Source organism: Octopus sinensis, linkage group LG2 (genome assembly GCF_006345805.1).
Source record: "Octopus sinensis linkage group LG2, ASM634580v1, whole genome shotgun sequence".
Classification (NCBI taxonomy): Eukaryota; Metazoa; Mollusca; class Cephalopoda; order Octopoda; family Octopodidae; genus Octopus; species Octopus sinensis.
The window spans coordinates 143,986,826-144,003,626 of NC_042998.1; the positions used below are offsets into that span (position 1 = coordinate 143,986,826).

General features: G+C 35.3%; 1 protein-coding gene across 12 annotated transcripts in view; it reads right to left on the reverse strand.

The window, feature by feature from the left end:
* Nucleotides 1-1,257: 1,257 nt before the first annotated feature.
* LOC115222300 (E3 ubiquitin-protein ligase NEDD4) overlaps nt 1,258-16,801 on the reverse strand; it is a 349,242-nt gene continuing 333,698 nt past the window's right edge. For all 12 annotated transcript variants that reach the window (XM_036499996.1, XM_029792502.2, XM_029792488.2 and 9 more), the window contains 7 exons: nt 15,648-15,718; nt 14,243-14,338; nt 12,206-12,279; nt 9,592-9,712; nt 7,832-7,939; nt 6,542-6,711; nt 1,258-3,727 (listed from right to left, as the gene is read on the reverse strand). In XM_036499996.1, the coding sequence (XP_036355889.1) occupies nt 3,625-3,727; nt 6,542-6,711; nt 7,832-7,939; nt 9,592-9,712; nt 12,206-12,279; nt 14,243-14,338; nt 15,648-15,718 (743 nt within the window). In that variant the 3' untranslated portion in view covers nt 1,258-3,624. The remainder of the gene's footprint in view (nt 3,728-6,541; nt 6,712-7,831; nt 7,940-9,591; nt 9,713-12,205; nt 12,280-14,242; nt 14,339-15,647; nt 15,719-16,801) is intronic.

Consider the following 16,801-nt stretch of genomic DNA (forward strand, 5'->3'; position numbering starts at 1 on the left):
ACATAGAGACACAAAGAATCAACTCTTGAATCAGAAGATGGAACTAATTTTTTACTCCACATATATGCCTGACATTGAGGCAAGTATCTTCTACTGGAGCCCTGGATCAACGAAAGCCTTGTGAATGGATTTGATAGACAGAAATTGAAAGAAGCCTGTTGTGTGTGTGTACCCTTGTTTCATCATCATGATAGTTGTAAACAAGCATCAAAATCATGTAAGTGATGCTGTTCATTTATAGTCTTTGTTGGAAAACTTGCTGGGAGCTATGGAGAAAAACTACCTTGCTTGGAAAAAGGTAAAGGTTGGCAACAGGACCAGAGAATATCTACCCCAACAAATTCTGTCTGACTCATGCCAGCATGGAAAAGTGGACATTAAATGATGATGCCTCCCACCCACCACCACAATACTCAAAGTTTTAAAATGTCAAGATATATAACATTTGCAAAAGCTGCACTTTGTTATTATTCTAGCTATAAGAACATTAGCTTTGGCTAAAATTCAACTTATTGCCTCTTGAATCTTTTAGTTCCTATTTCAAAGAGATTTTGTTGAGAGAGTATTTAATACGAGATTGAGTAATCTGGCTTCTGTTGAGTAAATGATTTTGAATTTGTGTTAGGCTTTATTGATGAACTTAAACACTGATAGGTTGTAACAATTATCATTGCAGAATGTTGGAAAACTTCATGACATTCATGCATTTCACAACAGCTTTAAAAATAAAACTGGCACTGGCATGGCTGTATGATTAAGAAGTTTGCTTCACAACCATGTGGTTTTCAGTTCAGTCACGGTGTAGGCAATTGGGGAAAGTGTCTTCCACTACAGCCTCAAGACAACTAATGCCCTGTGATTGTATTATTAGATAAATAGAACCTTAAAGAAGCCCATCACATACATGTGTTTGTTTCTTTATCTTGATATAGCATAACAGTTATAAACATGTGTCAATGTCATAAGCAATATTGCTGATTTCCATCTTCTGTGAAAACATGTCTGGTCATGGGGAAATATTACCTTACTTGGAAACAGGTGAGGGTTGGAGACAGAAAGGGCATCTGATTGTAGAAACCTTGCTTCAAATTCTGTCCAACCTATGCAAACATGGAAAAGGGATTGTTAAAACTCTGCACACTTACCCTGCCTTACCTTATGGTATCTGACAACACCTTTTTATCAGTGAAGGATGAGCATGAAATCATGAAATGAACATGAATCCAATAAAAAATGAGTAGAAGAGAGTGAGTCATCTAACAATGTATAATAATTGATATTTTACTTCAGATTGATGTTTGTTGTTTGGATATAAACACAGGAGAACAGAGTCACTGAGGAGACATTCAAAATTGATAACACAAAACAGACAAAGGCAAAACATGTAATAAAAAATAATATAAAGAAAAAAGTATACAAAGAATAAACTGATGCAGTTTTTAATAATTCGTTTTATAAAATATCAAAGATAAAAAGCCAAGAGCCACTGAGTGAAGGTAAATCTTCTGTAAGAAGCCAGCTGTCCAACTCACCTATGTCGGGACGATACTGTCTTGAATATTATTTTATTTTATTTGTTGTCTTGCAGACTTTGTGCTATGGCAATGTTATGTTACATCATGACTTGGGAGGAGGAGGAGGAGGATAGAAAATAAAGTTGGTTGTTTTGCAAAAAGATTGATAAATTAAAAAAGAAAAAAAAGGCAGGGAAAAAATCTCACCTCGAACAATAAAAGGTTGGTGTATGTATTAATTTGGGAATATATATATATTTATATACATACGAGTACAATAACACATTAAAGTGGGTGTGTTGTGTATGTGTGAATTTCCGACCAATGTCTGTGGTTAGGTTGTAAAAGAGAGAGAGAGAGAAGAAAAGATGGGATGGTGGTGAGTGCGCACATACACAAAGACTTAAGGAATTTTAAAAAAAAGGGGGGTGGAAGGGGGAGCAAAACAACCAACTGAAGATTAAAATTGAAAAAGATAAAAAGAATACATTAAAAAAAATCAGTTCATACACATCTATTTCACAATCATTTATTTTTTATCATCCAATTTGGGTTTTTGAAAACAAATATCTTAATATTTTCATAAATGATATTTTGACTTGGCTATATATAGCAAAGGTGCTAATATACACTGGCACATACACTAGATGTGTACGAGTTTGTTTCTGTACAAATTTTCAATATAATTTCATACATTAATCATTTGTTTGCTGTTTCCTTTTAATATCATGGGAGATAACTCTAAAATTACTGTTCACAATTGACATGATAACAATGTCAGCTTATTTTTCCCGCCACCCACCCCAATAAGTTGAAAAGAAAGGAAAAAGAGAAAAAAGACTAGAAGATTGGCTTAACCAAACTGAAAAGGGCAAACTGTTGCTTTGCCAGTGGATTAAAGAAAAAAAGCCACTGCAATATAAGAATAGAGGATTCCAGGATATAGATAATATCTGTGACTATAGAAGCTTGTGATGTGTTTGTGTCTATATATATATATATAAATATATATAAAGGAGGATTTATTATAGTTTTCTACAGAAGACACAACAGATCCCAGTTTTAACATAGAAGAGTCGTAGTCAGTGAAGGTGGTAGAGAAGAATTAGCATATATCATTATAAAAAAATATAAAAGATCAAGGAATATAAAAGGGTAATAACAGTTTGTGGTGTTGTTTTACTTGTAAAAAACAAAAAATAAATAAATGGAATTATTGAGGCAAACCAAAACGTGCCATAAGAGAATTAATTAGTGTGGAAGAAGAGAGAAGTTGAGAGGCGGGATTAAACAAAATTATATTGAAGAAGGAAAGTTTTACTTCAAAATCTGTCATTGCTGTCGCTTTTTGTATTTTTTTAATAAAAATTGTTTAGAATATTTCTCACATTGTATAATAACAGCTCTGTGCATCCTTCTGGTCCATTATTTGGCCAGATCCTTTAACTTAAAAAGTACTTCAACATAGATGCACTTCTTACAAAGGGTGCAGCCTACAGTCGTATCATCGGAGCTGACACTTGAATATAGTGACCTGAAAAAATGGTGTAATATAAATTACTCCACCAACAGGATACATTCTTGGGCTTTAAGAAGCGTGAGACCCAGACATTGGGCTGTAAAAGTAGTAAGATTGGTCATTAGGTGCACAGTAGCAACCATTTAAGTGAAGAGGGGAGGGGTTAAAATAGAGGTGCTGTTGACAAAAAGAAAACATCTTCATTTTCATTACCACTAATTATTACCAATAATTAATTTCTATTGTGGTAAGAGATGATTTTGATAATTCTGTAAATGACAGAATAGTGATGCATTCAGAAGACTAAAAATAAGACAAATTGAGTTCTGCATTATTATTATTATTATTATTATTATTATATTATTATTATTATTATTATTATATATACAACTATAAGAGAGAGAAATAGGCAGAGAGGTGAGGATAGAAGGAATCACAGATTTTGCTGAATGAAAAAAAAAAAAATTTCAGAATGAAAAAAAGTTTTTTTCAAAGTGTTGTAACTGTCCAGCAGATGCCTGTTTTGGGCAATATAGAAATAATAATTGTAGTAGTGACAAATTTATTGTTAATTATGATGGTGGAAAGCTTTCAGTCAACACCTTCAAAGCCCTGTGTATTTTCTACAGCAACAATCAACTTCTTGCGCAGTTCCTGGTATGTGTCGTAAGGTGGTAGGTCAAGTCGATTGAAACTGAAATAGATAACAGGAGATTGGCATTAGTTTAAAAAATTTATTGAATTATATTAATCATATATAATGCAGAGTGCATGCTAGAAGGGAAAACAAGAATGTTAACCACACACCCATGTCTGCATGAAATTTAAATATAGTGGATTCTCCCATTAGCTTTGATTAATGAAGGTCTAACAGCCAATATACTTGTAATAGCCATTAGACTACTCACGCAGATGATTTGTTTTAAGTGGTGAAGACTTGGGCAGAATTCTGCTTTAACCCTTTCATAATCAGCCCGGCTGTAACCGGCTTTGGCTCTGTAGTACGAATGTCTTGTTTTCATAAGTTTTGAATTAAAATCTTCCACCAAACCTCAGTCGTAATTTATGTTCGTAACACTTGTTTAATGGTAACTGATTTTACTAAATTCTTTGTTATATTTAAAATAATTGAGAGAAAAACAGAGAATCTCAAAATAAATACAGTAATAAAAGGGTTAAGCACCCCATATAACACCTCATAACTTTTTTTTTATTTTTTGGAATTTTCAGAAAATTTTTGCAAATCTGTATTCTAAGCAGAGGAATTCAAATGAATATCAAAAACAATTTATTTTAATTTTTCAATTTCTTTTTTTTTTAATCAATTTAAAATACAGACAATCTGAATGTTTGGCTTAAATCCCAGTAATAGACCCTTAAATATGCTTATTGAAAGATATTGAAAAATATTTAATACATCAGACTGACAAACAAGGAGGATATGAGGTTGTCATGAAATGTGCTAAAAATAACAGCTAAATAGCCCTTAAATTGCACACCAATTGAGGTGTTATATGGCATGATTAAAGCAGAATTCCACCAAGGCTTGTGTAAGAAACTAATCACACTTTTCAGAAATGCTAATAGCAGAAAGTTGATACAAATCATCATCATCGTCATCATCATTTAATGTCCACTTTCCATGCTAGCACAGGTTGGACGATTTGACTGAGGACTGGTGAACCAGATGGCCGCACCAGGTTCCAATCTGATCTGGCAGGGTTTCTACAGCTGGATGCCCTTCCTAATGCCAACCACTTCGAGAGTGCAGTTGGTGTTTTTACTTGCCACCAGTACGAGGGCCAGTCAGGCAGTACTGGTAACGGCCATGCTCAAATGGTGCTTTTTACATGCCACTTGCACAGGAGCTAGTCCAGTGGCACTGGCAACGACCTCACTCAAATGGTTTTTCATGTGCCACCGGCGTTTGCCACAAACTCAATGAATAACATACCTCAAACTTTTCTAGTACAATTCTCCATCTTGTGGGTTAGTGGTTTCACCAGTTTATAATCCAACCTACGTTGGTAGGCTAAATGTGCACAATGTTACCAAACCAGAAATTTCTAAGTCCTTGCATGCATATCATACCATCATAGTTTTAACATCTACTTTTCTGTGTTTGCATGAATCCAATGAAAGTATGTAGTGGTAGGGTTGTCTTTGGCTGGATGCTTTTCCTGATGCCAACCCCCACTCATTTCTAAGTGAGATAATAATCTCCTACTCAATCAAATGATAAACAGCCTAGACTTGCTTGTGTTGAGAAACAAATGATACTGAAATGTGCCTTTTGTTTCAAAAATTTCACAAGATGTCGAGATATGGCAAGAAACCCAGACATGATTTTGTAGTGATGAGGAACAAATGACATGATTACTGAAGATATTGTTTACAATCAGCCAGCAACAGAGAAAACAAAACCACTCACTCGCACACACAAACCTTGCCCATTCTCCATTTTAACAACTTAAAGGAAAAGAGAACAACATTGGATAATTAAACTTGAAAAAAAAAGAAAAATGACTGGATTGTCATGGCTGAAACACTTGATTGATCTTCAGCTTAAACATCAACAACTCTACATGGACAAAGTTAGGATTGTATTCGTATTGATAGAAAGGAAGTGTTCAGAGATATATTGTTCACAATGATTCAGCACGCACACACACACACACCTACATATAAACAATAGTAAGTGGTAGGTGAATGGAGAATGATCAAACTACCATTCTACTGCCTTCTTCCCAAATGTCACCCACTGCCACCCACAATCATACAGCCAACATACTGACACCAAAGAATCCATGCATAAATCAGACAAGGTGTGTATACAATATATACGTGAATCATAGTATGGAGAATTATAATAAACTCTGGCAAAGAAATTTGTAAAATAAAAAAAATTTTTTAAAGAGGAAATACAATGAAGGAAAATCCAGATAACTAACATGTCATAAAGCAATTATTTATATCAGAACTAGAACAAATGACCTTGTAAAAGAATAATTAGATAGTAATAGTTCCAGTGATGCCAGTTTATGGTAACACCCCTTAAAATGCATTTCTTTAGAAAAGTTTGGTATTTTTGTTAGTCCGAAAGTTAAAGAACTTTCAGGCTAACAAAAAATACCAAACTTATTTGAAAAAGACGATTCTGCAACTTCTTGAACAACCTGCACAAATGATTTGCTTATAGTGATCAAATGTTTGTGCAGATCATTAGCTCACTCTTTTCATCAAATCAATGTTGTCTGTACAGGAAGCATGGTGTACCATATATGTCGAAGTGATCACAGAACAATATGAAATGAAGAGTTGGTTCCAGAATACAACACACTGCCTGGTTTTAGAATCAAAAGCATGATTTTACAATCATGAGTACAACACCCTAACCAATAGGCCATATATTCTCACTTAAGAGGAAATCTGAACAATGAAAACTTTATATTGCTGAGGTTCTTTTAAATCATGTACAATTAATAATAGAGAAAAAATAAGAACTTACCAAGTGTGAGCACGAGGAAGCTGGTCAGGTGTTCCCCATTTTTCTATAGTGAAAAGCTGAGGCCCATTGCTGCCATACATTTCAGAGAAACCATTCATTGGAACTCTGGATGTTCCAGTTACAAACTGTAGTAGACGGGCTCGCATTTCATTGTTAAAGGAATAAACACACTTGAAAAATAAGAAGACATCAAAAACAGTTATTAATATTTAGAGAATGCAACAGAGTTCAAAATTTTATCAATAGTAAAGACAATTTGTTACTAAATGAATAATCAAGAAAAAAAAATGTAAAAGATAACCTGAAGTTAACAAAATCAAAGCTTCATATTTATGCTATCTATGGCTATGGAATGCCCACATTTAGTGCTTATATTTCCAGTCTGAATAATGATTGTATTATTTATGAGATGACCAATATAAACACCAAGTAGCTACTTAAATCACTATGTGAATGTGTGAGCACCAAACTACACATGTGTATGCTTACATCTTCATGGATGCTTGTATAAGCGAGTGTACATGCGCCATGCAGCTAGCACGAGGGCATTTATACATCCATATACATTAATAGTTATTTTTAATACTTTTTTCACTGTATTGCATGTTTGTTTTTTTTCTTTTGCATCTGTTATTTTATTTTCAATCTTCTATACAAACGAAGATATATCCTTTAATTTGCTTTTCTTTACACAAAATGAGAAGATACATTGTGGAACTGTTATTATAGCAAGTTGTATCTATTTATCACCCAAAGAGACACATCTGCACTGTCAGATGCTCCTGAACTAGTTGTTAAGTATCCCACATGTGACAGATCAATGCTAGATGTGTCAAAACAATAGTCATGATTAATAAAAATTCTCATATATTCCATTTATCATATATATATATATATATATATATATATATATATATATATAGAGAGAGAGAGAGAGAGAGAAAGAGAGAGAGAGAGAGAGAGATGAGTGATTTCTTTCAGTTTCTGTCAACGAAGCAATCAATTCACAAAACTCTTGTTGGTCTGAGGCTATAGTAGAAAATATTTGCCCAAGTACCATGTAGTGGGACTGAACCCAAAACCATGTGGTTGGGAAGCAAACTTCTTAACCACTCAGCCATGCTTGCACCTGTTTTGGGAATTTTTCCCTACCAAAATTGTCTCAATATCTTTTAAATGGAATCGATTAATATTATTATGGACATGATAATTTTTTGATCTCTATCAATAATCTATATATATATATATATATATATATATATCTTAATAAGATCTATCAGTAATACTCACTCTCCAGAAATGCACAATAGCTGGATGGTTCTGGTTATATTCTCCTTTGTAGGCTGTGTTCCTTTTCCAATCATTGACATCAATGTCTTGGAGACCACACATCAGCAACTAAAAACAAACAACAGTTGAAAAGAATGTTTATAATTCAAAATAACAAAAGGAATAATGAATTCAACTTACCTGTGCCTATGCATGAATTAGCTCTAAAATTGCAAGTCATCCACTCTCCTCACAACATGAGGATAATGCCAGCAGCAATTATTAAAAGTTGTTAATTTATGAGACATAAGAATGTCTCACATTACAGGACTATCCAAACATCTTGAACTATATCTATACTATATATAACATGCACTAGTGGACTATGCATACACACATTCAAAAAAGAGCCATTCACCTCTAAGAAAGCCCTCACTCCATACGTGTAAGCCCACCTCTGAGTAGTTTGTGTCCCTCTGTGTTTCTGGTCTCAGCTCCATTCAACATTTCCACCTAAACCCACTCAATGGACCAGATTCCTTCACTTCCATCATGGCTCAACTTTACCTGGCTCTCCATCAGTTATGACAACAGGTGTTCCAGTTGATTCGATCAACTGAACTCACAAAATTAATGTACAAGTGGATGAGCATTCCACTGACATGCATACCCTTAACACATTTCTCAATGAGATTCAATGTGAAACAATGTGATACCGCTGGCCCTTTGAATTACAGGTACTACTCATTTTGCCAACTGAGTGAAGTGGAGCAATAAGAAATAAAGTGTCTTGGTCAAGGACACCAATGTGCCACCAGGAATCGAACTCATAACCTTACAATTGTAAGCTGAATATCCTAGCCACTAGGCTATGCATCTTCATTAAGCTCACCAGATTCTATATCAAACACTACTAAGCCATTCTTCTTCAGACTACATCATTCTACAATTCTCTTTATACTACCTATGATTTCCCTTCAACTACTAACCTGCAAGAGAGCAAGCTAAACTACAACGAACTGTTTCCCCATTCCAAGACACCCTAAAAACACTGAGCACTGTTCTGCCTCCTCAAACTTGTTTTTGTCTTCTTTTCCATTGATCTCTGATGTTCAGTACTTCAAGCTTTCTATCAATTGCTGTCTTTTGAATATGTGGGCCGTATTTTTCCTTCTTTGTAGTCCCTTACACTACAGCAGTCTCAAGCTATGTTTGGGACAAAACCACATACACGCACACACACCCCTCTCTCTCTTTCGGAGAGGCACAAGCACCTACACGCACATATACACACACGGCAGTAACTTCCACCTACCGAATTCAATCACAAAGCTCCGGTCAGCTCGGGGCTATAGTGAAAGACACCTACCCAAAGTGCCACACAGTGGAACTGAACCCGAAACCATATAGCTAGGAAGAAAGCTCCCTAACCACACAGCCATGCCCATATATATATATCTTTTATTTCAGTCATTGGTTTGTGGCCATGCTGGGGCACCACCTTGAAGGGTTTAGTCAAACAAATCGATCCCAGGACTTATTTTTTAAATGTCTGGTTCAGTCAGTCTCTTTTGCCAAAACGCTAAGTTACAAGGACATACACAAACCAACACCTGTTGTCAAACAGTGTTGGACACACACACACACACACACACATATATATATATATATATATATGATGGGCTTGCAAATCAACAAATCACAATGGCATTTACCATAACAAGAGAGACAAAATAGTGATTACTGTGAAGATCAGAGTAACAAATAGAAAAATGTCTCACCTCAACTTCATTCTCATCAAATATTTGTAACAATGTTTGGGGGATGAGAGCATTAAAACCTTTCATGAACAGCTTCATTTGATTTTCAACCCGAGAGACAAACCGCCACTTAATAACTAAGCTGTAAAAGAGGAGAAACAATAATATATATAGATATATAAAGTACAAAATGGGACAAGAACGCAAAACATCCAGACAGTTAGGTGATACAAAAAAGGGACAACAAAACATCCAGATAGACGTTACAAAGAAAACAAGGATAGGTCATTCAGAGTTTTCTTTCCTCAGTCGAGTTCCAGATTTAACTTTGCAATTTCGGCTGGTTATACTCTGTATGTACAGTTTATAGATCCAATATAGGTAGAATCAATAAAAAAAAGAACTCCATCCAGTGACAGATAAATATCAATTTAAATACACAACTAATAATAGTTTCATGCTTTTATGATACTTAAACTAAGCATATAAATCTCCAAACAATCCTTCAAGCTCTGCTTATGCGTTTTATATATATTATATAAACGCACACACGCATATATATATGTGTGTGTGTGTGTGTGTGTGTGTATACACACACACAGGTTTAGTAATACAAAAAAGGGAAAACAGAACTCAAAACATGAGTGCATGTGTGTTTGTGTATATATTTTTTAATTGGCAGGACCAAGTGTTTCAGGCAAGACACTTATTAAACTGATAAGCACAATTCACAGAACTCTCAGCCCTCTAGTCATTTTTGTAACTTTCAGCTGATTAAATAATTTTTAAAAAATATACTCAGACTTGTGTATTGAGTTCTACAAACTTGAACTCTGCTAGAATATTATCATCTTTGATTATCTGTATTATATCTTTCATCTTTAAATGTCTCAGCCATTGGACTGTGGCCATGCTAGGGCACAAATTGAAAGTTTTAGTTGAGAAAAATCAATCACGATACTTATTCTATTGCACCATTTTGGCCAAACCACTAAGTTACAGAGATGTAAACAAATCAACAAACAATCATGGGAGGAGGAACAAACACTAAAGCACAGACACACACTATATGTGGTGTGCGTGGCCGTTGCCCAACCGTGGCCGTTGCCAGCTTCGTCTGGTCCCCGTGCCGGTGGCACGTAAAAAGCACCATCCGATCGTGGCCATTTGTCAGCCTCGTCTGGCACGTAACAAGCACCCACTACACTCACGGAGTGGTTGGCGTTAGGAAGGGCATCCAGCTGTAGAAACACTGCCAGATCAGACTGGGCCTGGTGCAGCCTTCTGGCTTCCCAAACCCCAGTTGAACCGTCCAACCCATGCTAGCATGGAAAGCGGACGTTAAACGATGATGATGATACACCACACAGTCGTGGCCAAAAGTTTGGAACATTTAAAAAAAATTTAAATGGTTATGCCTAAATATAATTTAATTCAAATATATATATAAAATAGAGATATACTTACCTAATAACTGATCCAACGGTTCAATATCTTTTAACTGAATCATTCGATCAGTTATTAGTTAAGTATATCTCAACATTGTATGAATTAGAATTGATACTTGAGCATAACAATTTTAATTTTTAAAAGAATGTTCCAAACTTTTGGCCACAACTGTATATACACACACAAACACACAATGAGTGTCTATAGTTTCCATTCACAAAATTCACTCACAATGCATTGGTTGATTTGAGGCTGTATTATAATTCATGTTATAGGAAGAAGAGGGATTCTACCAAGTTAGGTTACAGGAGAATACAATAGAAAAATGGCACAATGAATAACATGGCAAAGAACAAACCATACACAATATTTTATCCAATCATTATTACTATATTTGCATTTCAATTAATTTTAATGTCATTATTAATATCGTGTTTGAAATAAAAATTAACATGAAAATTTTAAAGGAAGGTTTTTTTTACGTTTATCTTTTACTTGCTTCAGTCATTAGACTGCAGCCATTTTGGGGCACCGCCTTGAAGAATTTTTTGGTCAAGTGTATCGACCCCAGTACTTACTTTTTATAAGCCTGGTACTTATTCTATCAGTCACATTTGCTGAACTACTAAGTTATAGGAACATAAACACACCAACACTAGTTGTCAAGCAGTGGAGGAGTACAAACACAGACACAAAGACAAACATACACACACATGCATATATACAATGGGATTCCTTCAGTTTCCATCTATCAAATCCACTCACAAGGCTTTGGTCAACCTAAGGATATACTAGAAGACACTTGCCCAAGGTGCCATGTAGTGGGAGTGAACTCAGAACCATGTGATTGGGAAGGAAGCTTCTTACCACACAGCCACGTCTGCACCTTAGATTACTTTAAGACAGAAAGTTTGTGTCATAAAATGTGAAGTAGGTTGTTTAATCCTTTTAGCATTCAAATTTCTGTCTAATGTAATGCTTATTAATTCACACTCTTTTGAATTATTCATGCATTATCTTCTTGAGTTGAGATTTTGATGATGTGCTCGTTTACTTTCACTATGACATTGCAGGGTAGGTGTGAAAGGCCTGATCTGGCCAGTTTGAACATAAAACAAGCAGAATATTTGGGCCATATATGGTTGGTTTAAATGTAAAAGAATTAAAACTGAAATCAAATACTTACTCAATGTATTCCAGTTTATTCTCCTCACAAACTACAATGTCTTTTCCTCCAGGTTTTAGCTCTCGTTCTGCTCTCTGGAATTACAGAAAATACACCTGAGATTGTGATATACAAACCTTACTCAAATAATAACAATGACAACATGGAGTCAAGTATCTTGCTTAACACCCACTGCAGAATGTGATTTGAGATCCAAGGGTTTAACACGTAACCATTTGGTTATTTTGCACCATCCTCTACAGAAATTTCCTTTGACAGGAGTTAGATTGGTCCTTTGTTTGATAGGTAATTTTCTTTCTTTTTCTCTGTGTGTGTGCATGCAATGCCTATTTTACTGTTGTCAGCTATCATGGATCATCGTGTGTGATTCTTCTTGAGAATTGTACAGCAATGGTTTCCATTGCTTTCTGCCAGATTATTTACAGTTTACTCAGCTACTCTCCTACGCTTATCCATGAGGCACAAGGCTTATTTAACCCGTAGACAAGGGAACTGGTTCATGTGACAGAATCAAGACATGTTGGTACACCAGTGACATGTGTTGAGGGGTGGGACAACCCTTCTCAGAATCTTGCATGCCTTAAGCATGGGATCAGGCTTTGCCATTTGACCCATAACAAGTTCTACTACCCCAGGTCAAAATCTCTCAAGTTGGAGCCTCTACACCAGTTGTAGTTTCAACTTTCTTTGAAACCATTATAAAGACTAGGTCAAATCTATTAATTGTACCTCAGCATTAGAGAAGTGTTTATATCCAAACCATCACCCAAATATGAGTGATCATGAGGAATTGCACATCCTGATTTAGATAACTTCATTTCAGATTTAAAAAAATTTTTTTTATGTAATATTTCAATATATTTCTTGACCATTTCCATCCCAGCTGTTGTCAAACATTTCAACTATTTTCTGTATTAACTTTCTACTCACATTCAAAACAATGATCGTTCCTTTTTGCTTTTACTGGGTATTGTAGAGAGTGTATCTACAACTGCATTAGCTTATTTTTTGCTACTATAGCAAATAAAAAAAAGTAGATGGTCTGAAGCTTGAACAGGAACATTCTTCAAGTATTAAGGACAAATAATACATCAGACAGGCTACTGTATAGAAGTCACTCAAAGAATAAACAAGGCTAAAAGAACATTAATAAGAATGTAAAAGATCTCCACTCCAAGAGAAATAACACATCGCACAAAATTGAGGTTAGTAAACTGTTATATTATGGCAATCATCTTCCACAGGGCTGAAACTTGAACAAAGTACAGAGCAATGGAGAAGACAGAAACTTTTGAGATGTAAATCTTCTGCAGATTTCATAGAATAAGCTGGAAAGACAGGGTAACAAATATTGCGGTTCTAGAAAAGCTGAAAGTCCAAAGACTTCTGTTGTCAAGAATGAAGTCCACAAAGCAACCATGCTTTGGACATAGAATGCACCACCAGTCACTGACCAAGATCATCCTGACAGAAAGTGCTGAGGGAAAGAGAGCAAGAGGTTGTCAAAAATGTTAGTGAAATAAATGACATTAAAGACAAGAGGAAGCAAGAGCCTGATTGATTGTATACAAGCAGCACAACATAGCAGGAATTGGAGAGTCTTGGAAAGTCAATCCCTGGATACAAGGAAGGCACCTGGCTGATGATGAGTATGATTTGTGAGAAATTTGGCTGCTAATTTTAACAGAACAAATGAATATTTAAAAGGTTCTGTTGTTGAACAGTGGAAGAAAATAACAAGCTGCTCAAACTACAAGACTGTACCTCATGGATATGAGGGTAGACAGTGTAATTCTCCACTATTGTAGAGGTAGAGGACATGGAATCCTCAAACTATCAGGAAATATGAATTCTCCTGAGAATGTTATCTATGACAGATTGCCATATTTATCTAAAGGGAGATGTATTTTACACTTGTCAAAGTCGTGACACTTTAAGTACTGGCCTTTAATAAGACAACTTAAGGATCCTCCTTAAGGATTTGCATTTATATGACAATACAGCCAAAATCTGATAAAATAATGAAAATATTCTTACCTCTCCAAAATAGTCTTCTTCTACACAGAATCTGATATCAAGTTCTGTTGGGTCATTTTCTTTAATCCACACTAATGAATTATGGTATTCAGAATCCTGCAAATCACATGAAACAAATATTTTATAGTTGGTAAATTGACAATCAGTAGCATCATATACAACGCCTAGTAGCAGAGTTGTGTCCCTTTATTTGATTTCAAACCTCTAGATCAGTGGTTCCTAACCTTTTTCACAATGGTTCCTAACAGTGCTTCCCAACCCCTTTCATATAAATGAGTTTTCCCACAGACCCCTTTTAATATGCTCAGGCATAGCTGTATGGTAAGCTTGCTTCCCAACCACATGATTCCAGGTTCAGTTTCACTGCATGACACCTTGGGGAAATGTTGTCTACTATAGCTTCAGGCTGACCAAAGCTGTGTTAGTGGATTTGGTAGGCAAAAACAGAAAGAAGCCTGTTGTATGTATGTATGTATGTATATATATATGTGTGTGTGTGTGTGTGTGTGTGTGTGTGTGTCTTTGTGTCTGTGTTTGTCCCACACCACTGTTTGAAAACAGTGTTGGTGAGTTTACATGTCCGTAACTTACCAGTTCTGCAAAACAGACTGATAGAATAAGTTGTTCAACTAAAAATACTTCAAGGCAGTGCCTCAGCATGAAATATACTATGGTTCTGGTTTCATTCCTGTTACACAGCATCGACAGTGTTTGTAGCAAATGTTTGTGTTTTCTTCTAAAGCCTCAAGCTGACAAATGCCTTGTGAATGAAATCTCTCTTCAAGTACTTCACTAATTAGGATTGTTAATATAATTTCCCCATGTTTTCACAGAAGGCTGTAAATGAATGGCACTGCTTGTACAAGAGTGATACTTGCTTTACAACCAGATGCCAAGACAAGAAGATACAAACCACCAACCCACAAATCGTTGTCACAACCACCACTGTTAAACATCCACTTTTCCATGCTTGCATGGGTCAGATGGAATTAGTTGAGACAGATTTTCTACAGCTAGATGCCCTCCTGTCACCATTCTTCATCAGTTTCCAAGCAAGATAATATTTCCCATGGCCAGACATATTTTCCACAAAAACAGACTTCTTTCAGTTTTGGTCCACCAAATCCACTCACAAGGCTTTGGTCAGCTTAAGGCTATAGTAGACTTTTGGTCATGGTGTCACACAGTAAGACTGAATCCAAGACCACATGGTTGCGAAGCAAACTTCTTAAATACATAGCCTTATGTCTGTGTGTGTATGTATGTGTAATACGATAAGTGCTTTGTGTGTGTGTAACATAGATGCTCATGCATGAAACTCTCAGTCCTTGAGTACTCTGTAACTTCTGATTCACACACACACACACAAATTAAAGTTATTGAGAGAAAGTAAAAATTCACTTACCACTGATTCCATATCTGAAAGTTTTATTGTTTTTCCTAACATCATTTTATAGAATGGACGAATAAAAAAGGCTGCAAGAGAAAAAACATTAACATTAATAACAAAGTTAATAAAAAAACATATATATGAATCTACAAATAGAAAAATAAAAATCATTTTAATATTTTGTTTACTTGCTTCAGTAATATGGGCAAAATTAGTGTACTTCAACAGGAATATAGGAACAAAAGACTAGAGGGATTTTTTTTCAATAATATGTTTGTTTCAATTAATTTTGAAAAGGAAGACAAATTCAGTCTTTCAAATGTCATTCCAGTTATAAATAATACATAAGGTTAGAAACTCCTTGGATTGAAGAAAAGGTAGAAGCCCCACACAAAAGATTTATTTTAAATATTCCTTGATGCTTCGATATTTATGTTCTAAACAAACAAACTTGCCTTCTCATTTGTAAGACTAAAGCATCTAATTTGGATGAATGTAAGTCAGAGTCACTTTAGTGTTACAGATGTCTGGGTTATAGTAGATGTACTATTCAAATTCTGCAGATGGTTTTCTTCTTTTTTTTTTCTATCCAAGGGGTTGCTAACAATGTATTTTATGGGACATAATGTACATCTGGATCAGAATTTTTAACATAGTTCTTTTATATGACCTTAGTAATTCTTTAACTTTAACTGAAGCACACAGGTGACCTGTTCTTATTTAAAATATAGTCACTGGCATGGCTGTGTTCTAGAAGTTCACTTTTCAACCTGTTTCAGATTCAGTTTCTGTGTGATGTAGCACCTTTGGCAAGTGTCTTCTGCTATAACTCTCAGCTGACTGAAGCCTCACAAAGGGATTTGTTAGGTCAAAACTGAGGAAAAAAAGCCTGTTTTGTGTTGTCATTATTATCATCATTTAACATCCATGTTCCATGCTGGCATGGATTGAACGGTTTCTACAGCTGGACACTCTTCCTATAACCAACCACTTTACAGAGTGTACCAGGTGCTTTTTTTTTCATAGCACCAGTACTAGTGATGTCACATACAGCTCATAACACTAAGATCCAGTTCGACTTAGAGGAGCTAGAATAGAGAGGGAGATGGCTTTATGTTAGAGGATGAAGTGTTAGAGTGATAGAAAAAGTTCCAGAACGTGTTTCTTGC